This window comes from Myotis brandtii, unplaced genomic scaffold (assembly GCF_000412655.1).
Source record: "Myotis brandtii unplaced genomic scaffold, ASM41265v1 scaffold196, whole genome shotgun sequence".
NCBI lineage: Eukaryota > Metazoa > Chordata > Mammalia > Chiroptera > Vespertilionidae > Myotis > Myotis brandtii.
In genome coordinates, this window is record NW_005357311.1 from 6,037,173 (window position 1) to 6,063,725 (window position 26,553).

The 26,553-nt window shown below is 35.6% G+C and overlaps 1 protein-coding gene across 5 annotated transcripts in view; it reads right to left on the bottom strand.

Moving 5' to 3' along the window:
• JMJD1C (jumonji domain containing 1C) overlaps nucleotides 1-26,553 on the bottom strand; it is a 218,988-nt gene that overhangs the window by 3,475 nt on the left and 188,960 nt on the right. For all 5 annotated transcript variants that reach the window (XM_014538750.1, XM_014538748.1, XM_005865133.2 and 2 more), the window contains 13 exons: nucleotides 23,934-24,148; nucleotides 22,231-22,383; nucleotides 18,638-18,727; nucleotides 17,799-17,926; nucleotides 17,400-17,613; nucleotides 16,333-16,547; nucleotides 14,819-15,094; nucleotides 11,737-11,905; nucleotides 10,794-10,884; nucleotides 9,927-10,057; nucleotides 9,444-9,566; nucleotides 5,136-5,275; nucleotides 3,746-3,922 (listed from right to left, as the gene is read on the bottom strand). In XM_014538750.1, coding sequence (XP_014394236.1) covers nucleotides 3,746-3,922; nucleotides 5,136-5,275; nucleotides 9,444-9,566; nucleotides 9,927-10,057; nucleotides 10,794-10,884; nucleotides 11,737-11,905; nucleotides 14,819-15,094; nucleotides 16,333-16,547; nucleotides 17,400-17,613; nucleotides 17,799-17,926; nucleotides 18,638-18,727; nucleotides 22,231-22,383; nucleotides 23,934-24,148 — 2,122 coding nt within the window. The remainder of the gene's footprint in view (nucleotides 1-3,745; nucleotides 3,923-5,135; nucleotides 5,276-9,443; nucleotides 9,567-9,926; nucleotides 10,058-10,793; nucleotides 10,885-11,736; nucleotides 11,906-14,818; nucleotides 15,095-16,332; nucleotides 16,548-17,399; nucleotides 17,614-17,798; nucleotides 17,927-18,637; nucleotides 18,728-22,230; nucleotides 22,384-23,933; nucleotides 24,149-26,553) is intronic.

The following is a 26,553-nucleotide window of genomic DNA, read 5'->3' on the forward strand; positions in this document are numbered from 1 at the left end:
ATGTGAAGAAGCAAGTTTTACAGATATCTGAGAGGAAAAAGAATTTTAGGCTAGCATAAATAAATAAATAAAACATACATACATACATACATACATACATACAGTGGCCCTGGGGTAGGAACATGCTTGGTGTATGTGACAACCACAAAGAGATCAAGGTGGCAAGAGGGAAGAAGAACAGTGAGAGAGGAAGGCAGTGAGGGGGATGTGTGAAGAGTGTACCCATGCGTGTGTGAAATAGGATACACGTGCAGATCATTTAAGGCCGTGAGGCCTTGAGCAGAGTGATATGTAAACTAAAAACTATACTTTATAACAGGATACCTTTGCCTACGATTTTGAAAAGCCCTGGCTCTTCTTCCCGCACACCCCTCCCCCCCCTTCCCCAAAAGAAGTAGATCCATCAGAAAGATGTATATGCATGGAATCTCCATGGTAACAGTGGTTGCCTCTGGAGGAGAGGCACTGCAGGCAGAATTGAGAAAAAAACTGAATTTTAACCGTGAACTCTTGTAATGTTTGAATGTTTAAAAATCATATAAATGTATATTTTCAAAAAAAATATATTTTAGAACTGAATGTTCATATGCAAAAAATTTGAATCTTGATCCATACTTTATACTACATAGAAAAATTAATTTAAAATGGACCACAGAACTAAATGTAAGAATAACAACTAGAAAATTTCTAAAAGAAAATGTAAGAGAAAATCTTTATGATCCTGGCTAGGCAAAAAATTTAGATACAGTAATACATAAAAAAAGAAAACTGAGCAATGAACTTCAAAATTTAAAATCTGCTCTTTGGAAGACACCATTAGGACAAGTCACATATTGGAAGAATATACTTGCAAAGCACATAAGTAGAGTAGATAAAGAACACTTAAATCTCAGTAAGAAATAAGAAAACCCAATTATAAAAATAGACAAAATATTTGAACACAAATTTACCAAGATAAATACAGATGGCAAATAAGCACAAATGAACAGATGCACAACATATTTAGTTATTAAGAACATGTAAATTAAAACCACAGTGAGATACTAAAGCACAATTATTCAAATGCTTAAAAGCAAACTGACAATAAGTAGAGGAAACGTAACTCACATATACTACTTTGGGGAACGGAAAATAGTACAACCATTTTGGAGAACAGCCTGGTGATTTCTTATCAGTTAATCATACATTCATCATGACCAGGCAATCCCACTACTCAGTATTTACCGAACTGAAATAAAAACTTATGTTCATACAAAATCCTTATGTGGAGGTTTATAGTGGCTTGCTTTATTATTGCCCCAAACTGGAAACAACCGACATGTTCTTTAATTGGTTAATGACTAAAAAAATACCGTGGTACATTTATGTAATGAACAACTATACCTAGCAAGAAAAAGGAAACAATTACTGATATAGACAATATGGCTGAAATGCAAATGCATTATGTAAAATGACTCAAAGGCTACATATTATATGATTGCAATTATGACATTCTTATATAAGCAGAACTACAGGTAAGTGGTTATAGGAATGTCAGGTGGGAGGAAAGGTTGACTAAAAACATGCAGGAGGAAATTTCTTGGACTGATTGAAGTGCTCTATATTTTAACTGTGTTGTTACTCACCTATTTATCTGTCAAAAAGTACAGAACGCTACACGAGTAAGAATCTATTTTATTATATACAAACTTGAGGCCTGGTGCATGAAATTCATGCACTGGGAATGGGAGGGCTGTGTCCCTCAGCCCAGCCTGCGCCCTCTCCAAGTCTGGGACCCCTCGCTCCTTACTGCCTGCCTGCTCGCTGCTCCTTAGTGCTGCTGCGGAGGCAGGAGATGCTCCTGCCACCGCCGCTGCGCTTGCCAGCTGTGAGCCTGGCCTCTGACTGAGTGGCGCTCCCCCTGTGGGAGCGCACTGATCACCAGGGGGCAGCTCCTGCATTGAGCATCTGTCCCCTGGTGGTCAGTGCGCATCATAGTGACCAGTCATTCTGCCGTTTGGTTGATTTGCATATTAGGGTTTTATTATATAGGATTGTACCTTAAAAAAAGAAAAAAACAAAAAAACCCAACCGGCACCCTCCAGTTCAACACTGAGAAAATGGACATATAAGAATTTAAGGAAACTTATATTATCAAAGAATTATTCCTACTTAAGAAAAGATTTATTGTACTTTTATCTTAAACAGGCTACTCCTTTGAAAGCATTTTCCTTTTGAGTACTGATTAGCCATCCTATATAATAAAAGGCTAATATGCAAATTGTCCCCTTGACCGGGAGTTCGACCAGGGGACAGGGCCGGCCGGCTAACCTCCACGGCCCCTCCCCCTGGCCGGCCCAGCCTTGGGCCTCTAGTTTTCTGATAAGAGACAACAAAGCAACAAAAAACCAAAACGAAACAAAAACTGTATGTGGGGTAATCACAATTAAACCTGAATCATAAATGATCCAACATGTCTGAGCTATTCATGTAAGTCCAGGGGGAAATAAAACAATTTAACATAAATAAGACATTGATTTATTAATGCATTAATACATTTCCCCCCGGAAGTTAATGTAGAGAAAAAGCTGTATGTATTTATATTTATATTTTATCAAAAATGCTATTTAAACAACAAGAGTGATAAATCTAAATCTAACCTTGAACCTGATCTCTTAAAAACTAAGCACCCATTATAACTTAAGGAATATTTACTTGTGCCATTACAATAGTGTCACAGATGCTAAACAGACAGTAGTAGCATATATAGTTATAGGAACTCCTTGGTAAAACTACACATGATATATATCCCAATTACCAGGTGGTGGAAAGGTATGGAATCAACTTTGAGGCAAACTAGCTTTTGGGGTTCTTGGTTTCCTTTGTACACTTTTGTTACTGCATGGCCTAAACTGGTCTGTGGTAGCTCGTTAGTTATGGAAGCCTACTGGATGCTTCCAATCCAGGCCTCCATACCATCACCACCTGTTTTGTACCTTTCTTCCAGGTGCCACACAGTCCAGCCACAGAAAGAAGTATGTGTTTACTTTAGTTTTCAAGTCTTTGTGGATCAATAGCTATAAAATTTATATACCATCTTTCTTTGGATGTCATTGCTATGTTGGCAACCTCAAGAGGTAGGAGGGACATTGAAAGCCTGAATTTGCAAATAATCTAGCCAATAAAATTCATGCTACTCATACTGGGCGTGTTAAAAAAATGTATGACCGTGCCCAGCTGGTGTGGCTCAGTGGTTGATTATCGACTTATGAACCGGGAGGTCACAGTTCAATCCCGGTCAGGCTGTGTGCCCAGGTTGTGGGCTCAATTCCCAGTGTGGGGCTTACAGGAGGCAGCCGATCAATGATTCTCTCTCATCATTGGTATTTCTCTCTCTCTCTCCCTCTCTGAAACCAATAGAAATATATTTAAAAAACTTGATCTCTAAGATTTAATACACACTCTTCCCCACTATTAAGTTTCAACTATCAAGAACCAACTATATAGTACAGTTAAGTCTTGACTTAAAGTTGTCAATAGTACTATGACTTTAAAAGTGAAACCACATATAATGAAACCAATTTTACCAGCCTAGTTGATATAAACAAGAGTTAATTTCCTATGGCATACAAAACATTACTTGAGGACCTGCTGTATCTCTTTTTCCCCCTAAGTCTTAAAAATTAGATTTCAATCCACTAAATCAGAGATAATACAAAAATGGAAATATAGCTAATGTTTAAGCAAGTTAAAAGTTTTTCTATACCTGATGAAGTGTTCCTGCTGGTAAGACAATGGCATCACCAAGGAACTGAACAAGAGTGCAGGTTCTAACTCCATATTCCTCAAGCAGTCTTTGGCGGAGCTTTTTGTTCACATACCAACTTTGATCACGTATTGGATCATGTTCTGGTAGAACTTCAAGGCCTTGCTCTTTTGAAATCTGAAATATGGATTGTAATTAAAATATGCACCCCAATTTCAGTAAGGGAAATGGTAAATTCTGTTTCATTAAATTTCAATTTTCTTTACAATAAGTCTTTTGTTCTCACAATCATATGGAATGATTGAGCTTAAGTTAGAGAAAATATTCTACAACCATTTGAAAAGCTAGAGGATATTAAAACACTGCACACTGATAAAGTGAGGCACACTCCCTTCTCATCTCCTTCCACTGTGAAGTTTATATCTATTTGGTTCCTTCCTTATAACTGTTTCAAGAGTACAATGCAGAGATGAGAAAAAGCTTAGTTAAATAATTCATAGGTATGGACTTCATAAATATTTCCTGATCCTGCTCGTCTCTTAAGGTAGGTACTTTTTACCTTTTAAGATAAATACCTTTATACTATTAACCTCCTAACCCTTGACAAATCAACTTCAAGGAACCATTTACTAATCACTGAATAACCTTCTGTTTTAAAAAGCATAACTTGTAATATTTTAAATTAAAATACTTGTAAGTATTCTGGTATAAGATAGTAGGTACAGGGCTTTAGCCCTCTGCACTGACCAGAGACCTATGTCCATTCAGAAGGAAGATGTCCCTTACTATAAGAAAAGCAGCAATGATGGTACCCTAAAAAAATCTCTATAATTAGAAAATATTTGAACAAAGGGTTTTAATCATTTATTCAGATGAATGTGTCACATTCATTTAGAATGTCTAACAACCAAAATAAAGGTACAATTACTAAAAATTTCAGTCTATTCAAATAAGTGTATCTCAGCAATCAGATATGATAGAGTACTACTCCCCAGGTCAACAGCAAAAAGAAGTCAATAAATAAAATAAAGATCCTACATTATTTAATGACTAGAAGCCCGGTGCACGAAATTTGTGCATGGGTAGGGTCCCTAGGCCTGGCTGGTGTTCAGGGCTGATCTGTGGGGCCACCAGCGGGGCGATCTGGTGGCCCCTGCTGACACCTGCCTTGGCTGGCCTGGGGCCTGCGGGCTAGGAGCAGCTCCTGCACTGAGTGTCTGCCCCCTAGTGGTCAGTGCGCGTCATAGCGACTGGTCGTTCCACCATTTGGTCGATTTGCGTATTAGACTTTTATTATATAGGATCTTATTCTGAATGCCAAAGAAGTTACATTAAAAATTAGTCTTTGCTTAAGGTGAAGAGATAAACAAATTTGCAAACTAAATTATACCTTCTGAAGAAATTCCCTTATCTTGTCAACATCTTTCCCAGCATAAATATGCCACAGAGCACCAGGTATTTCACTTGAGTCCTTCAATCGTTTTCTTAAAATGTCATCCAAATCTTCTTCTTCAAATTTCTTGAGTATTCCTAAAACACCAGAGAATATTTTCAAATTGGTCAGCAAAGACTACCAGCAGAAAGCCAAGTCTCCTAAAACTGACCTGTCGGAGGCAGCACAGTGCTTGATAGACTGGGACTTTTAAAGAGGAGATAAACCTCAAATGTCTTCTAATTCCTGGGAGATCTCACATATTATTAATCTGTAATTAAATGCAAATGCCCTACATACTGTGGTTTTGAGGAAACATAAAATCGTTCTTTTGAAATGTTGGCAAACCAAAAACTGTACACACACACACACACACACACACACACACACACACACACACACGTCTGAACAGAAAAAAAAAATGTTAACTATGGTTATCTGAGTCTTCTTTTCCAAATTCCCAGTTTCACTATACTGAAACATTTTAAAGAAATGTTCTTTGAAGAAATCTATTGCCTGCTACAATGAATACATCAGATGTTTCCTAATTTGCAGCAGTAGAAATAAAAGCCTTTTTATCTTTAAAATTATCTGTAAGGATTTCTTAACTCAAACATTTATTAAGTGTTTACAATGTGCCAGACACTGTCCTAGAATGTTGGGGATTATAGTTAAGAAAGACAGTCAAAACCTCACAGATAGAAGAGGGTATTAATAAATGTAGACAAATAAGAATATCACGTAGTGAGTGCAGTCACACAAGTACAAAAAAAATTCAAAAAGATGGGTTCAGTTCTCAAATATAATTCCGATAATGTATGTTTATAAAATGCCACTTGATTTTTTTTAGTTAATCCTTACCTGGATATTTTTCCATTGATTTTTAGAGAGTGGAAAGAAGGGAAGGAGTGGGAAGGAGGGAGGAGAAGAGGGGGAGAGAGAGAAACACAGATAAGAGATAGACACACAGGCCCTAACCGGTTTGGCTCAGTGGACAAGAGCGTCGGCCTGCAGACTGAAGGGTCCCAGGTTCGATTCCGGTCAAGGGCATGTACCTTGGTTGCGGGCACATCCTCAGTGGGAGGTGCGCAGGAGGCAGCTGATCGATGTTTCTCTCTCATCGATGTTTCTAACTCTCTATCCCTCTCCCTTCCTCTCTGTAAAAAAAAGGAATCAAACCCTTTATTAAAAAAGAAAAAAGAGATAGACACACAGATAGGTTGCCTCCACTCACGTCCTAATTGGGAGTCAGGATCGAACCTGCAACTCAGGTACGTGCCCTTGACTGGGAATCAAACCCTTTGGTGTGTGGGCCGATGCTCTAACCACTGAGAAAACTGACCAGGCCCAGTTGATGGTTTTTAAATGTAGTTTTAAAAAATAACTATTTAAAATGATTTTTAGTGACAGAGAGAAAGGGAGGGAGAGAGAGAAATATTAATTTGTTCCACTTACTTGTGCATTTATTGGTTGATTCTTTTTAAAAAATATATATTTTATTGATTTTTTACAGAGAGGAAGGCAGAGGGATAGAGAGTTAGAAACATCGATCAGCTGCCTCCTGCACACCCCCCACTGGTTATGTGCCTGCAACCAAGGTACATGCCCTTGACTGGAATTGAACCCGGGACCCTTCAGTCCGAAGGCTGATGCTCTATCCAATAAGCCAAACCGGTTAGGGCTATTGGTTGATTCTTATAAGTGTGTGACTGGGGATCAAACCTGCAACCTTGGCTTATCAAGATGGTGCTCTAAGCAATTGAGCTACCTGACCAGGGCTAATGTGTTTTCTTTAACAAAATTATAATTTAACAACCTTAGATAAAAGTTTTTCAATTACCGTTCCTTTAACTTTTATTGCTCTGTAAATTAAAACAACAAAATCATAAGGAAGAGAAAGTTTATACTGTTTAATGAAGATCTCTAGTGGGAGATGATAATATGAGTTACACTTTGAAGGATAAACATAGGAATTTGCCAAAAAAGAGATAGGAGGGCCATTGTAGATGGAGGAAAAGAAAAAGTGCATACTTTTTAGACCACTATTTCTTAATGTGTTTTAAGCATTATTATATCCCCAAAACATTCTTTTTAAAAAAAATATATATATATATTTTATTGACTTAAGAGAGGAAGGGAGAGGGAAAAATAGCAACATCCATGATGAGAGAGAATCATGGATCAGCTGCCTTCTGCACACCCCCTACTGGGGATTGAGCCCGCAACCTGGGCATGTGCCCTGACCAGGAATGGAACCATGACCTCCTGGCTAGGCACCCAAAACATTCTTTACTTTTTGTGACCATCTATGAAAATTGGCAAAACTTTAGATAAAAGACAGTCAAAGAACTAAAATATTAATGTTTTCTCAAAAGATAAAAAACTATGCTATAAATGAGATGGGAGGTATACAGACACAAAGGCGACTAAGAAAGCTCCAACATTTAAGCACATGAAAGACTAGAGAAAAACAGGCATAACCTCTATATTGCAGACAAATTGCTATATGGGATGATTTGAAAAAGAGTACAATGAAGTAGCCTTTGCTGGGTTGGCTCCGTGGAGAGAGCGTCAGCCTGCAGACTGAAGGGTCCCGAGTTTGATTCCGGTCAAGGGCACATGCCTGGGTTGCGGGCTCGATCCCCAGTGGGGGGTGTACAGGAGGCAGCTGATTAATGATTCTCTTTCATTACTGATGTTTTCATCTCTCCCTCTCCCTTCCTCTAGGAAATCAATTAAAAGAAAAAAAAAGAGAGTACAGTGAAGTACAGAAGAGATAATTAACCCTGAGGCATAACAGGCGGCTTTGAAAGGATAAGTAATCTCAACCACAGGTCACACATTTCTGTGCTAGAGCTGTGACTATAAACTGTCCCTGACTCTTAAATCCTTGGGTGTAGGAGAGGCAAAGGGTTTTTTATCTATTATAATCAATAATCTATAGCAAAGGGACCTGAGAAACAATGTAAAAGTGAGTTTCTACAGTTTTGGGAGAATTTAGTGTGGGTATTACAGAAGCTGTCAAATATACAGAAAAGTTGAGTGAATCCTGTAATGAAACCCCATATCCTTGGCAACTAGCCACTAAGCTGTACAAGCATTCTAGGCTCCAGATATAGATATGATGATCTAAGTGATAGCTGGATGCCACCCACTTCACAGGAAGTGCATGTAAACTAGAAAACTCAGACAATTAAGTCTATAACTCTATGAACAGTATTAGGAATCAGGGAGTAGTTTCACAGGAGCCAAGGCCAGTATCTGAAGGTGACATAGTGATTAAACAGTGCCATTTATTTACAGAGGTGGCAAGTAATGAAAGGACCAGAAAGAAACCATTAAATTACCCAGTTGTGAGAGCCATAGCACAAGTAATTTCAGGGGGTAGCAGGTATAGAGCCCAACCTTATTTAGATGAAATGTGAAAGGGAGGTGACAGACACAGCAAAGAATTTGGTATGAGAGCAAGAGTAATAGGATGATGGCAAGAAAGACATGGTTTGAAGGAAGTTTTCTTTTGAAAAGGAAGGAATAGTCCAGAGTGCACTCCTACTTTGAAGAAAAGAAGCTAGTTAGTGGAGAGGGAAATTTTAAATGCCTATGTCTATAAAGAAGGGAATAACGGCTGAAAAAGGTTTTAGAAAGAAATCCAGAGGACAGAGTCTAAAACCTATACACTGGATAGAAATGTTATTTCTACTTTAAAAGAAAAGGCCCCTTGCCTTGGCTGGTGTGGCTCAGTTGGATGGAGTGTTGACCTGTATACCAAAAGGTGGCAGGTTCGATTCCAGGTTGGGGTATGTGCGGAAGGCAGCTGATCAATTTTTCTCTCTCTCTCTCCTCCCCCCATGTCTCTAAAACTCAATAATAAAAAACTGTAAAAAGAAAAAAAAAAAAAAGGTCCCTTCTAAATGATACTGGAGAAAAAAATCATCTTCAGAGTTCCAGGGTCTACTGTCTATTCTTCAATAAATGTTTATAAGTGACCTTTAACAGTCTATTTTCATTAACACAATATTTAATGAAAAAGAAAAGATCAAATAAAAATATCCATTTTTAAAATTAAAATTCCTATTATGTAAAAAAACAACAACACACGGGTAAACAATCCCTCTTCAAGTAATAAAGATTAAAATATCCCTATAATCATTGTAATTCTTTCTGTAATCTTTGCTGTTAACTCACAGGCTGACATTCTGGATAATACTAGTGTGTGTGGTTATTCAACTGTTATTCCAAACATCATTATTCTTTAAGTTTCTTTACCTGCTTTTGAGAGAATGCCATTTCCTTTTGCTATGCCAACATAGACTAGAATATTTACAACATCAGAAACTTCAACATGGAGATTTGTTGTTCCTATGTCATGATCTTTAGCAGCAGCTACACCTGTGTATGAAATAAAATTTTACTTGACTATTTTACATATCCCAAACCAACTCTATGAGGAAAATTTAATTGTGAGTTTTACTCTCCATGATTCAAAACCTCCCCACAAAGTCACAATCCTGAAATGTTCCATAAAAATTAAATCAATAGAAAATGGAAATATTTGCAAGGAATTAGCAGGTACTTATCTATATATGGGATATTACTTCCTACTATATTGATTTAGAAAAATATTTCAATGGATTATTAAAAGAACATATTTAGTGTAACCTAAAAATCATTAGACAATTTATCTATAGAGAGAAGTTAGTTAAAATTCCATAGAATTCCAAGTTGATGGAAATGCAAATATATACCTACCATAGGCACTGCACAACCTGGGTCCTAGATCAGGGCGCACAAAAAATGCTGGCAAATGAGAGGCCAAATTGAATTTTCCTTCTGGATTACAATATTCTGGCAATGGCAGGCTTTTTAAAAAATCTTCATATCTGAAAAATAACATTGGCTTCTTTTGAATAAAGACATATTTTTAAGTGCTTCCAAATATGTAATTTTCAACTTGTTCAAAAACATAAGGCCTTTGATAGGTAACACTTTTCCTGACTTCATTAAAAGTTTAAATGAGTGCATAATACATCTGCAAGCAAAGAACAGAAGCCATACTAAAATGGCAATGCTGCCTAATCGTGACAATTAAAAACACCAAGAACAGGGAAGTCCCAAAGAATGTGTCCTTGACATGAGCATTCTTTCCTTTACTATCCTAACATGGACTCTCCCCTGCTGAGACTACAGAAATTCAGTTTCTTTTCTTTCTTATTATTTATTTATTTATTTATTTATAAAATCCTCACCCGAGGATATTTTTTTCCATTGATTTTTAGGGAGAGTGGAAGGGATAAAGACAGAAAGAAACATCGATGTGAGACACATCAATTGGTTGCCTCCCGCATGCGGAGATTGAGCCTGCAACCGAGGTACATGCTCTTGACCAGAATCAAACCCACGACCCTTTAGTCCCAGGGCCTATACTAAACGATTGAGCCAAATCAGTTAGAGCCAGTTTTGTTTTTTAGTTTATTTTTAAATGAGGAAGAAAATGCCTAACAGTCACTTTTGTTGTTGTTCCTTATCTTACTTCTGGGTATATAAATCTCAGCTCAACTTCAAAAAGCTAAGTCAAAAAACCCCCAAAAAACAAAAAACAAATTTCAAAAGATATACCTGGCTGGCATCATAGTCTTGAATTCTTCTCCTGAAGGGCAATCTTTCAATTTTAAAACAACTGTTTCTCCACTTTTCGTTTTTTGCCGTTCTATAAAGAATACAATTAATTACAAAAAAGGTAATCTCTGCCTTTTAATTTTTATTAATGTTTGGAGAGGAAGAAATGTAAAAAGTGAATGAATAACTCAATTGTTGCACAGTAGGTACTTAATGAATGCGTGCATAATTGGCTTTTATTTCTTATATACTTAGGTAGTTTTAAGACTTTTGTTCTTATGTCTATAAATTCTTTTAAAAATATTCCTATAATTTTTATTAAAACTACTTTTAATTTTCAGTGTTTTATATAAATTTTATAATTCAACTTCCAAAGGTTTATGGGGTTGCCAAATAATATTCCTCATGTGATATAAGTAACCATAATTAAAAGACTTGTTTATGGCCAAAAGAAATTAGATGTGGAGACAAGAATAGGATCCAGTCTCCTATTTCCAAGCACAGATGGTCCCTGACTTAGGATGGGTCAACTAAACCATTTTTTCAATGGTGTGAAAACCGGCATTCAGTAGAAACTATATTTCTAATTTTGAATTTTCCTTTTTTCCTACGCTAGCTATGTGGCATTTTGTGGTTTTTTTTGCCCACTGTATGTAAGCTAATGTAATATTTAAGGTAGTCTAGGCTAAAAGCTTGACATTCTATAGGTTAGGTGAATGCATTTTGACACGATAATTTCAACTTACGACTTTATCAGGATGTAACCAATTTTAAGTTGAGGAATATCTGTATTTGTTTCTTTTTATTAGACAACAAAGTAATATAGAAGTTTAAAAGATTAAAAACCTGGTAAGTCGTATTTACAATTTATTGTTTTTGGGGAATACTAGTATGTTTAACAAAAACAGTGAACAGACAACAAACAAACCAAAAAACAACATACTTGAAACTTCTTCAAAACCATCCCAGAATTCTTTGACATTGCCATTTGAAGTAATGCTGTCTTTACAGTTCAGAAGATCAGCTTGGTGGTCTCCAAAATCAAGACTAATTGATTCTGACTTCCATAAGCTCATGTTCATTTTCTTATGTACACCAGAAACCACTGCAGGCTTATAAATAGATGAATAAAAGTTGAAAGATATATGGACACTTCCAAAATTTGACTTTATAAGCACATACAACAAATGTTAAGTTTTAGTACTAATGACAACTTGTGAGAATAAGAGGCAATCAAAAATAGGCCCTGACTTGGAAAGATGTTCACAATACAGTATATTGTTAAAAAGAAAAAGGGATGAGACTGCTGTGTAGAGTACATTAAAAATTTCATTTCTAGACAGTATAAGTATGATTTTTTGGTTGCTTTATTTACAGATTAATTTTTAGACACAATATAACCTACTCATTTGTTTGTATGTATGTAATGTATGTATTAAAAATTTTAAAGTAAATTATATAAAAACTCCTTGAGCTTAAAAGTTTATATACATTCTGAGTTTCCATTACTTAAAGCACATACCTACATTTTTTACCTTGACAAGGATCATAATAAATAAAAATATTAAACTAGGCATAACAACATTAAATTTCAAGCCTAATCACTATTCTCTGAAAGTGAATCTCTCCTTTGAAATCCTATGAATTAAAAATCCCTCAAGGCTCTCTAAACTAAAAACCAACAACTGAAGTTTTATAGCTTTTAAAACTCCAATGGTGATGTTTTAAAAAAAGAAACCTCTTAGGCAATCTGATGTATTATTCTTAGCCCCCTCCCTTGCCCCCACCTTAATTCCTTTATTATAAATGAAGTTGAAAGTCTAAAATATAGAGAACACAAAGTTGTGACTTAAAGTCTTCTGTAAAAGATACTAAGTACACTTAAACTTCATAAGATAATTAAATTTGGGGAACCATAGGAGAATAACCTCAAGCTAGGGTTCTTATAACAATAGTCATCTCAAAAGCAAAGAAAATAAAAAACCACCCTAAAATTTAGTTGACTACATGGATGACTGCTCCATTAAACTTACTTTCAATGGGCTTAATGATACATCCAACTGTTATTAAAACATTCAACTATTAGATAATTAACTATTGTTGGCAATTCACATATTAATTCTCAGTCCCAATTATGCATATTCAATAATACTCCTTATCCAACCCTATGCCATCCTATCTGATGGTAACCAGCAGCTTAGGAAAAGAAGGATTTTTAAAAATTATAGAGGCAAGTTACTTAGAATATTCTGAAGCAGAACCCTTAGACTATCATCATCATCTTCCAGAAATACTGAAAACTTTGACTCCATGCGTCTAGTCTCATTCCCCTCTAATTCAACTTTCAATCTGTTTTGCTGTCACTTTAAAATGTCACAGTTTACTTTGATGACTGAATTAAACCTATTATCTGTAGGATACAGTGCAAACTTTTTAAGTATAATATATAAAGGCCATTCATAATCTGAAAAATCAGATTCATAATCATAACTCTAACTACCTCATTTCTTACCATTACCCCATAGAACTCTTATATCTGTGTTCCAGACAAACAAAACTACTTAACACTTCCCCCCAAACCTGATGCTTTTGTTTAAAGCATCTCCAACCTATTGTCTATCTAGAAAAATTTCACTTAACCCCTAGGGCATTAATTCAGATCAGCCTTTTTGAATTAGTACTCTAGCTTAGTCATTCCCTATTTGGGGTTTCTATAGTTACCTTGAACAAACTTCTTAGAATATTTAACATGTTTATAAAAATATTTATGTGACTATTTCAAACCCACACAAAATTAAGTGGTCTAAACTGTGACCCAGCAATGGTATTGAGCTTTGAGAGCCAAGCCCTGCCCCTCAAAAAAAAAAAAGGAAGCTAAATATTGTGTGCTATCAGCCTTCTTTATCCATGGCTTCTGAATTAGCAGATTCAACCAACCATGAATAGAAAATAGTAGGAAAAATAAAAGATGTTCTGTTGTTGCTGATATGTACTATGTAGTTAAGGCCTACAATGGTTTCCTTTGTATTAAACACATAAATACAAATTTATCTTGTCATTATTCCCTAAACAGTATCATATAGCAACTATATACATAGCATTTACACTGCACTAGGTATTATAAGTAATCTAGAGATAAAGTATACAGGATGTGAAATATGGCATCAAATGTATATAATGTACAGGTATGTATTTTTTCTGGGGAGAGAGAAACTAAACTGTCATCAGATATTAAAAAGGATTAGTGACCTAAAAAAAGATTAAGAACTGTACTAAAACAGTTCTTACTCCTATCTTACTAATTTTTATATAACTTACTCATTTTCATATCCTTTGTGGCAAGCATAAAGAATGGATTTTATTAGGTGCTCAATAACTATCTGAGGAATGAAGAAAGTGAAACAAAATAGCAATGATGTTTTTCAGAAAGCAAGAAAAAACTGAAGGTGGTAATCCTAAATCATGCAAATTCTTAATTTTGTTCATAATTTGTGCATTGATGTCATATACTGCCATCTGAAAGGTGTATCAAACATTACATCAAAACTTTGTTCAAACATTTTTATTTGAGAATTATATAATGGAGTTTGTCATTCAAGACTTGATGAACAAGTTAAAAATAGTGTATGGGTAAACATTAAAGGCAAAAAAATCTATACTTTTCATCAGTTCAAGAAAAAATGCTTCTATTATTAACACTTTAATAGCAGATATGAAATCTATCAATTGGACTCAAACAGAAGTGTGAGAAAAAGGAGGTACCAAACTATGTAAATACAATGGCTTTTTAAAGTCTGCTGATTGATTAAAAAAATCAGTGCTTTCCTAAATTCATATAAATCTGGCCAAAAATAAGAATTCAGAAACAATCAATCTGGTAATCTTTTTATGTCTTACTTCTACTCCAAATGTGTTAAGTACTATCCCTCCTTTATTTTCTATTTCTAAAAAGAGAAGCATTTTGCCTCTTTAACTCGCTTCAGTTCCTCTAAGAGTGTGTACTAAAATCAGCTTAAAATACTCACTTGTCCATGTTTCCAACACTCTTTGAAAAGCTTCCAATTATTAGTATTTTTATAATCCTTAAGCCAAAGAATATGCTTCTCACAGATCCAAGAATGTGGTATATCACTGAACAATTTGTTTTCATCCATGGCAGATTTTCTGCTTTCTCTAGGCTCTTCTTTAAGGTCTGGTTTTACATTTATCTTAGTGGCTTTATTTGGTGGAATTTTGTTTTCAACAACTGAAGCAATTATGTCATCAAGAATGTTTGGCATGGTCCTTCCACTTTTACCACTCTATAGGGGAGAAATTTATATTTTGAGAAGAAATGCATACAGTTTTAAACTCACTTTTTTCTTTTTCTTTCTTTTTTATTTTTTACTCTTCACCAAAGGACATGCTTAGAGGGAGAGGAAGAGAGGAACAGAGGAAGAGAGGAAGGAAGGGAGAGGGGGAGAGGGAGGGAGGGAGGGAGGGGGAGAGAGAGAGAGAGAGACAGAGACATTGATGTGAGAGAGAAACATCGATCAGTTGCCTTCCATAAGTGCCCCAACTGGGGATAAAACTGGCAACCTTTTGGTGCACAGGATGACGCTAACCAACTGAGCAACTCCAGACAGAATAAACTTTCATTCTGATTTACTACTAACATAGCAAACAACTAATACAAATAATTTACTTGCCCTCAAGAATATGTGAATATGGATCTCTAGTCGCTACACTGTTCCTGCCCTTAGAGGTGGGAACCAGAATTTTGGTGGTCTCCATGTGAGGCCAAGTCTGCAGCAACTGGAAGTATGGCTTTCCTACTTTTTATATTGTTTTAGGATTGGGGCAGAGCGCACAAATAGGTAGAATTTCCAATATACTTTTAATGGCCACTAAAAATGTATGCTTGCCCAGCCGGGTGTAGCTCAGCAGTTGAGCGTCGACACAGGAACCAAGAGGTCGCTGGTTCGATTCCTGGTCAGGGCATATGCCCAGGTTGCGGGCTTGATCCCCAGTGGGGAGCATGCAGGAGGCAGCCAATCAATGATTCTCTCTCATCATTGATGTTTCTATCTCTCTTTCCCTCTCCCTTCTTCTCTGACATCAATAAAAATATATTTAAAAAAAATAAATAAATAAAAGAAAAAAATAAAAATGTATGCTTATCTATACAATTATCTGTATTTTTCTCTGAGAATAACGAAAGCAAAATTGATTTTTGAATATTTTATTTTAACTAACCAAACATTTACCTCCATGTTCTCCCCCCTCCCCCCATTAGATATATGGTTTTCAAATTCTGAAGGAGTATCTTAGGGCTCCTTCTGGCATCAAAATGCCACTTGCCCAACCTTATTCATTCACCTTGGAAAAATCAAACTCTCTAGCTTTCAAATTATGAGTTATAATGCAAACAGGAACATGCCAAATAATTTGGTGTATTTTATTTGATCTGACTCTATTTATTAGGTAGTTCAAAGCTGAGTCTCCAAATCATCTAAACTTAAGGCCCATATAAAGGTAAAAAATCTGGCATCTCACTCACTGGGGTTCCCATTGAATATACTGGTGCAAAGGCAATGCCAGCATCTGTAGAACCCACACGTAGCTTGCCAGCTGTTGTGGTCAGTAAATCCCGTAAGGTTGAGCCTTGTTCATTATTCTGGGACACTGGAGGTGATGTTCTGCTATTTGGAGAATCAGGACTGTCTTGTTCTCTCTCTTCTTTAATTTGCTTTTCAAGGGCAAATTCTTTATTTTCTGAAATAAAACATTTTACAAAATTCAAATAAAATTAAGCATGCTGCGAAAGTACAGACAAAACTGGCACTCTGTATTTTATAGTGAGACATTAAAACTATACACTAGTGATTTATTCACCTGAACACACACCAGAGGATGGGCTAGATCCTTCAAAATGGAGTCAAACGGTTTGAATATGAAAAGGCCTTCCTCAAAATCATAGGCATGAGTTTATACCTGCCACAAATGAAAACACTATAGCTAAGACAGGAAGAAGTACTGGTATATGTGAGTAATAAATCTACTGCCCTAGAGGCTTTATTAATATGCTCATCCCAGAAATGATTCTACAACTAATTTTGATGCAATCACAGGGAGGTAAGTTCCTAAAAGAGAAGACAAAGGTTTTACTGAGCCTAAGCCATAATGGGAGCAAAAGACAAAAAGTAAATTGTTTTATGTGAATAGTACATTAATGTATAAAAGTATATTATTGGTTATATTATAATACTCTATTATACAGCTGATCCTTGAACAACGTAGCTAGGGGTGCCCACAATACCCCGTGCAGTCAAAAATCCACATATAACTTTTGACTTCCTTAAATTTGTCCTTTGATACCTGTGGAAGATTGGTCCCAGGACACCCCCAACCCACCATGGATACCAAAATCCATGGATGCTCAAGGCTCCAATATAAAATAGTGTAGATTAATGCATATAGTTGGCACTCCACATCCGTGGATTCCCAATCATGAATCATAAACAGTACAGGTACTTATGGGAAAAATCCACATATAAGTGTACCCACACAGTACAAATCCATATTGATCAAGGGAAACTGTACAGTTAGATAATTAATGACATTTACCTTTTTTTTCCTCTCTGGACTTTTGTTCTGCAAGATCTGCTAACCAGTGTAGTGGTGACTGGGACTCTGGGGGACTTAACTTGCTGTCTGTGCTTACATCACTCCTTGGACTGCTGCTGCCATTACCCTCAGACTTCTGAGGAGTATTCTGCTGCTGAGACTCAGGCATGCACAGAGAAATCTTATTACTGTGATTAAGAACATTCTGTAAAACCTGTAAGGAAAGAACAGCAGAATTATAAAAATTCTATCTCTTCAATTGATCACAGTTAAAAGGAGTCAGATTTTACAGTAACGCAGAAACAATTTAAAAAATGTAAGTCTTAAATCGGATATAAAATATCAAAGCTAATTAATTAACCATGCATTTTATTTAAATAATTAGAAATTTATACTCACTTGAGACACACCATTCATTGTAGAAAAATTACCAACTTGTATATTCTGTTTGTTAGTACAATGACAATGGGATTTAATACCATACTTTTCTCTAAGAGTGTGCATCACATCTAGAAGATCTGTCAAAACTACAAAATATAATAGTGGTTAATTAAAGTTACAACTAATGTTAAAAGATTATAAAAATTTTTTTTCCTTTTTTTTGGTGCCATTTAACTTATATTTTTTTCTTCAATCCTTCTATCTAGTACAGGTTTGATCATTAAACCAAATTCATGTTCTCCATTCTTTTCTATTAAAAATTCAGTGTTTAAAAAAAGTAGAATAACCTTTCATTATAAATCTAATAAATTTTTCATTAAACTCTGGATTTCCCCTTCTAAAAAATAGTTCATCTGTGGTTTACACTTAGTCATGGGGCTGGGCTTGTTAGCTTTATTACATGGAGAATTCTAAGAATGGAGCACAAACAATTTAAGATGAAATAAATTGCTCTGGCCGGTTTGGCTCAGTGGACAGCATTGTGGACTGAAGGGTCACGTGTTCGATTCCCAGTCAAGGGCACATACCTCGGTTGTGGGCTCAATCCCCGGCCTCATTGGGGTGTGTGCAGGAGGCAACCAATGGATGTGTGTCTCTCACATTACTATTTCTCTCTCTGTCTCTCCCCTTCCCTTCCACTCTCCTTAAAAATCAATGGAAAAATATCCTCCATTGAGAAATAACAAAAACAAAAAAACACATTACCTCTCCATTCCATTTTACTCCTACATATGCCCAAATAATCTTGAGCAACTAAGTGCTATTACACTAAGTAAATAATGTATATTTATACTTACCAGAACTGGGTATAATTTGAGTTGGCATTAAATGTTTGTGATCATGAGGCTGTCCCTTCACACACTTTATCCAAGCATACAGTTCTTTATCTGTAATATTGCAACATATGTAATTTTATATCACTCACGGTTATACAATTATACAATTGATGGCTTCTATATAAAGACCTTAACAATTATATAAATGTCACTGGTAGGATTCAAATGTATGGTTCTTAAAAATCAATAAATAAATCCCACCATTCGAAGAATTTTATAAAAACAAGATATAAAATTGATGTTAGCCTTTCCTAAAATGACCATTCTTTATTATCATTAATGTATTAGTTACCTCTTTCTATGCTATGATTCTACCTTCTCTGTAGCTAATCTCCTTTGATCGTTTGTTTTCTGTGCCAAACATGGCTTTTGCCCAATCTTAGTACATTAGACTGATATACGTTCATCACTAACTCATTTTCCTTTTATGCTTCAAAGACATGGAGAGAAACCATCATGAAACATGTGAAAAAGCCACGACTTGATAGATAGCTACAGAAGAAAAACTGTGATGTCCTAAATTACAGTGCACCAGAGAGTAAGATAAAGAGACGAGTAATTAACGAGTTAATAGCTGTGGACCAACTGAAAGACTGTTCACATTTTGAATGTAATTGGAGCTTTGCATCAATTTCTGTACTGATCATCAGCTGCCACTGCATCCTGCTTGTGTATGAATTTTCAGAACTGTTGCCGGTAACCAATCTTCTTTACAAAACATGCACTTACTCTAAACTGTCCCCCGGTTCATCTTCCCCTGTCCCTTATCTGTAGTCAATGTAAATTCTTTCAAAACAACTTACATCTTTCTTCCCCCCAAAAATAATGTACAGAAGAGCCCTTCCACTCTAGAACGGTGGACAAGTTTGTCACTTCTAGCTAGCCCAGCTGCCTGTGGGTCAGACTGCATGCTGTAGGACCTACTCTTTTCCAGCTAGCATTTAGCTCAAACCCTTCTTTCAGAAAAGCTTTTGGTCATGAAAGGTCTTTGTTTAACAACAGTATTTAATTGCTACTATTGCCTTCAAACAAGATTCCATACCTGGAGTTGTAAACATATTAAAGCATAGCATAAGGCATATTATACACAGGAAAACTATTTAATACTTTGATCTCAATGAGATTTTCTCTATAAATTTAATGACAAAGATAGCTACTTATGATGTGGTTTTAAGAGCTTAATGAATATAACAAAGCTCATTAAATTCAGCATAAAAAATCTAAAACTATTATTCCATAAGTCCCATACAAAATAAAGTCAAATCCAATCTAAAACTTTTAAAAAATGCTTTCTGACTTTCTACTCCAAAGCCTACATAGTAACTTATAAATGTTTTCTAATTTCTTGTATTTTAGACGCTTATGTTAATTATCACTACGTAAAGTTATAACCTAGTCAAGTGTGTTTATTACAATATTTAACAATGAAATAGGAATAGGTAGCAGAATATAATCAAGGCATATAGATTATAAAAAAATGATATGGTGCCCAGCCAGTGTTGCTCAGTGGTTGAGTGCCAACCCATGAACCAAAAGGTTCACTGGTTCAATTCCCAGTCAGGGCACATGCCTGGGTTGCAGGTTCAATCCCCAGCAGGCAGCTGATGGATGATGTTCCTCTCTCATCAATGTCTCTCTCTCTCTCTCAAAATAAAAATTTTAAAAAATCAATAAAAACACATTTTAAAAAATGGTATGGTGAATGATAGACTATACTTTCAAAATTAACACCCTATTCTTTTTTGTTATTTTTGTTAATCCTCACCCAAGGACATCTTTTCGATTGATATTCAGAGAAGTGGAGAGACAGAGGGAAAGTAATATTGATGTGATAGATACACTGGTTGCCTCATGCACATTCCCTGACCAGGATCGAGACTGCAACCGAGGTATGTGCCCTTGACTGGGATCAAACCTGTGACCATTAAGTCTGTGGGTCAAGATTCTACATAGCCAAACTGGCTAGGGCTAATACCCTATTCTTGTTCACAAAAGGATTCAAGTATATGTATGTGTGTGTGTGTGTGTGTACACACACACACCACACACACACACACACGATATAGCAAAATATAATACATTAAAATTAACATATGAAACCAAAAAATACAAAATGAGTGTCATGAAGTTTTATAGCAGTGTAGCTACTTCAATCAACTGAAAATATCCAAATACATTTTTATGGTTTTGAAGATATTCCTTATCATGGCTTTGCATTTTACTCATATATAATATGTTGTTCATATCACAGAAACACCAAGGAGTAGATGCTTGGAGATACTTCCCCAGTTGCTCAGGTCTCTTTGTTAAGTGATGATATATAAGAAAAAAGGTTAGAAAGAATGAAGCTTAGTACTCCTATCAGCAGAGAAGATACTGATGGCTAAATCATGTTCATCTACCTGATATACTACTCTGAAAAAAAGTTGACTGAAATGAAAAATCTATCATAAACATGATTTTACCACTAATACTCCCAATAACTTGAATCGTCTCATTTTATTGAAGACTTATTCCAAACAAGTAACTCAATACTTTCAAGGTTATCAGTATTAGGTAGCTACTTCTAAAACTGACTTGGATAACGTTTTTAAAAGTATCTCCAGCTGTTATTAAAATGCAGAACACTGTTTTTGTGACATTTTATTTATCTAGAAATTAAAAATAATAGTTTCAAAGGCTGTTTTCACATATAATGAAGATTTCTTCTTCTGTAAAAATTAGGGAATAAGTAAGTAGTAAGTGGCAGCATATTCTTGGACAGGTTGATTTGAACTATATGGATCAATATTTAGAAAAATCAAGTCATACTAGTAAGTGTTAAATTTCAACTTATGCAAAGCCCTAGTAAATTTGGGTTACATTAAGCAATTACTTGCTTGAAATGAGGGGTGAAGAGTGAATATACTGATCAGGTTAAACAGATGCAGCTTTATTCTAAAAAAATACGGCCCTAGCCAGTTTGGCTCAGTGGACAGAGCATCAGACTGCGGACCACAGGGTCCTGGGTTCGATTCCAGTCAAGGGCACGTACCTGGGTTGCAGGCTCCTCCTGGGCTGGGCCATGGTTGGGGAGTGTGCAGGAGGCAACCAATTGATGTGTTTCTCTCATATCGATATTGCTCTCTCCTCCACTCTCTAAAAATCAGTGGAAAAATATTCTCGGGTGAGAATTAAAAAAATAACAAAATAATTTTTTTAAATGCTTAAAAAAATCTGGCCATTAATAAACTGTGGTTACTCCTTTTAAAAACTTCCTAATGGTAATGTATTATGGAAGATCGGAAAAATACCCACACATATCTAATTTCCAGATGCATGATCCTAGAGAAAATAAACATTATAAAAAATTTAACTTAAAGATATCAACCAATGAATATGCATATATGTATAACCCGTGGACATAGACAATGGGGTGGTAAGGGCTTGAAGGTGGGGGACAGGATGGGAGTGGGCTGGAAGAGGTTAATGAAGAAAAAAGGAGGACCTATGTAAAACTTTCAACAATAAAGATTTAAAAAAAGTTTTAAATTTATATGAAGTTATGAACCGACCTCTAGAACTCTTCCTTTCCTTTGCCTTGTAACAATCTAAGCAAACCACAAATCCACATTTTTGGCAGACCCAATGGATGTTAAACAATGTTGCTTCACATGCATCACACATCTCTCGGACTCCTCGCACTGCTCTTTTCCAGGCAATTTTGGCTGAAATACAGAGAAATAAAAATCTAAGGGTAAACATACTCTTTTTCATGCAATTTTTGCTGAAATACACAAAAACAAAAATGTGAAGGCAAACCAAGAACTTTGAAGGATATACAAGGTCCCAAAAACTATATATATACAAACTTTACAGCTGATAGCTCAATTGATGTTTCTTTCTTTTCAGATTTAACCCATTGAAATTAATAATTAAAAAATGTGCGTAAGTTTTTTTGGGGATACCCTATATTAAAAATCAATAGCAGATTCCTTTAAAAAAATGTTTTTGATTTTAGAGAGAAAGGGAGAGGCAGATAGAGAAACATCAATTGGTTGCCTCCCATATGCACCCCGACTGGGAGCAAACCCGCAACCCAGGTAAGTGCCCTGACAGGGAATCAATTGGCGACCTTTCAGTGCATGGGATATGGGACGATGCTCAATCAACTGTGATGCACAAGCCACACTGGCCAGGCAACAGCAGATTTCTTGAAGTAACTAGTAATCAATCTTGACACTTTTGACATTTTGAACTACATACAAAATTCTCTGTTGTGGAGGATTATCTAGTGCAGTGGTCGCCAACCTTTTGGACCTCACGGACCACCAGTGGTCTGCGGACCACCAGTTGGCAACCGCTGATTTAGTGCATTGTAGAATGTGTAGTGGCACTGTGGCCAATACCGATATGTACTGGTACTCTAACCCCAGTACTTTTCAGTTACTGAACCAAAAATGTCTCCTGGGGGGCAAACCACTGATTTAAAGGAAGCAAAAGAAGCTAACATTTAGAGAGCTGTTAGTATTTTAGGTACTTTACATAAGTAAACACAATTAACCTGACTACTTTCTAAACAAATCTATAAAGTAGTTATCATTCCTGTTTTATATTCATACAGTTAAGCAGGGAGTAAAGTTGAGTTTCAAATATACATCTAACTCTAAAGACTATGATGAACCAACCACACTAGATTAAAAACTTAAATAACTGGGATGGATTATGTTTTCATATGACAAATGTTAATATCCCAATTTCACATCTAAATTGTCTTTGTCATGCTAAACTACGTCATAATGGCAGAAACAGTAAAATGCTCTTGTGATTTCCCAAACTGCTAATCCATTCATTTCAACCTTAATTGGAAGATATATTTTTTTTAAAAAAATATATTTTTATTGATTTCAGAGAGGAAGGGAGAGGGAGAGAGAGAAAGAAACATCAATGATGAGAGAGAATCATCTATCAGCTGCCTCCTGCATGTCCCCTACTGGGGATTGAGCCCGCAACCCAGGCATGTGCCCTGACCAGGAATAGAATCTGGAACCTCCTGGTTCCTTGGTTGATGCTCAACCACTGAGCCACGCCGGCCAGACTGGAAAATATCTTTTACCCTAAGTACATATAGGTGCACTTGTACACAAAAAGTGTTATTATCAAATTTAAAAGTCAACAAGACTAGGCAGGATTAGGGACTTCTCCCAAATAAAACATACTTCAAATTCTTAAAATCAAATTTATACAATTTCATGTTCTAAGTATATAATTTCCTTACCATCCTTTTTCACCCAGGACAAAGCTGTTTTTTCAGATGTTACTAATTGACAGAACTTATCACCTATTATATCCAAGATATATTTAGAAGTTTCTATGTCTAGTTCATCATCTTCATAATTTTCATGTGTCCATAAACTCATAGCTTCATCATCATATTGGTCAGGAGAAGAGAAACCATCTATTCTAACAACTCCATTTTTACTAAATGACAATCTGAAACATTAAAACATAAAAGAATTATTCACCCAAATAGAAGTCCAGTTAAAGTTGTACATTTATAATAAATTTATATTTTTATATTAAATATAGATTATATTTACAATTTAAAAAGAAAACAGGGTAGTTCACATACACACACACTTTAATTATTAATTAAATTTAACCAACTTAGATGACTCCCATAGTGTTATACAAATGGCAATGATAAGCAGTACCAATTTTAGATTATTTCAAGATTTTCCCTATTACTATACTTAACTACTTAACTCTAATAAAACGAAAACTATGTCCAAGTATTTGATGAGAACAAGATTTAAAATGTTAGCTAAATGCTTCCTACAGCAGTGCTGTTATTTTATACAAAATCTAAATCAGGAACCTTTAAAGTTGAGAATGCTAGAAATCCCCTTAAGATCTTAACTTGGAGGATTAAAAAAAAAAAAGCCAAATACCTACACAGGGTGGGGCAAAAGTAGGTTTACAGTTTTGAGTGCATTAAACAGTCTATTCTTGTACTAATTATTGTATTATTTTCCATACAACTACCTGTAAACCTACCTTTACCCCACTGTGTACATATTTTTCATTAATTAAAATGACACTTTATTAACTTGATTTAGAGGAACAAGGGTGAAACTCTTAATGTTTATTAGGAACCCATTAGTGTGTTCCCTGCCTTTAGCTTCTGACACCCAATTAATATAACTACTGTAACCATTCAGTACAGAGAAGTTTAGGGTAAATGGAAGGCAAAATTGCTTTTTTTTTTATAGCTGGTGGGGATTATTAAATTATCTTTATAATTAGTCTCAAACATGGGATATTGAAAGTTCATTACAAGTCATTCTGTACTTTTCAAATGGATACCAACAACATCTTTACTTCTTTTTCACAAACCTTTCTTACCTTACCCTTTTCGAAAGCCAAATATCTCCCTTTGTTTTAACCCATCACCTTATTTCAGCTTGATATTATTATATTTACCTGAATATTACTTTCCTTCAAACTTTCTAAGACTTTCTTATCTCTTCAAACCACTTTCCTTTGATTTCTTTTATGTACTTTCATGTGTATTATCATCTATAACTATTTTGGGGGGAATTATTGGCGAGAAAGACCATGAAGTAAAGAACTAAGAAATAAACTTGTCTTCCTACAAATACATACTTTGGGGCTCTCCAGTGAGCCACCAGCACAGAATATTTGCCAAAGCAAAGTATCTCCTAATTTCTTAGGAAGATGATGCTGATGATTAGGAAAATAACTGCAGCTAACATTAGTAGAGTATATCATATGTGCTTGGCATTACACTAATGACTGTGTACTTTACCATAATCTTCATGAAACCCCTCTGAAGTAGGTTACCACTATCATTCATATTATGCAGATGAGTCAGGCTTAGCTATAGTCCTACCTACCACAATAAATCATACAGGAAATAAGGAAAAAATGATTCTAGAATCTGAGACATTAGTCTCTACTTGCTGTAGTTAACCAGCTATTCTTCATTCACCTCTGACAAATTTACCTGTGAGATTCAGTATTAAGGTATTATTTGGTAATGTTAATATTACCGTTATATGTAGTTTAGTTAATTATATAGTAATTACACAATAGCAACTATACCAGGTGTACCGGTTAATAATGCGGATTTTGTGATCAGAGAAAACACAGTAATTTCAAGAGAAACATCGAAAGTGCTTTATTCAAAAAAAAATGTGACTACACATTTCCCCCATCTTTCAGGTAATTTGTGGATACCGTCCCAATAGAACTTTTCTTGTTTTTGAGGCAAACCATTCAGAGACTCAATCTTCCACTTCTTCGTACGTTTTGAGGTGCTGCTCAGAAAGTGCGTGTGCCATTGATCAGAACAAGTGGTAATTTGAAGGAGCAAGGTCTGGTGAATACAGCGTGTGGGTTACTTCTTCCCAGGCAAGATCTTTTAATGTGTCTTTAACTGGTTTTGAAGTGTGTGATGGTGCGTCATAATGAAGCAAAATTACTTTGCCGTGTCTTCTGGCACATTCTGGTCGTTTTACAATCAAAGCCTGGTTCAAATTGATTGCAACAGGTCCTCCGTAATGTCGGAGATCCGTTCCTATGGCATGACGTAACGCGATTTTCACCGTAAGTTGGAACCCACCTACATAAGCACCTACGTCACTCACATGGAGCACAAACACAGCAGTAATGAAATGAAACAGTGAAAAATTTAAAAGATAACAATTCCTGATCTTTACTTGTGGTAAATAAATAATAATATAGAGCACATATGTACATACGTCAAAATGACAGAACTTTTTTTTTTTAATAAATAAACTAGAGGCCCAGTGCACAAAAATTTGTGCACTCAGGGGGGTCCCTCAGCCCGGCCTATGCCCTCTCTCAGTCTGGGA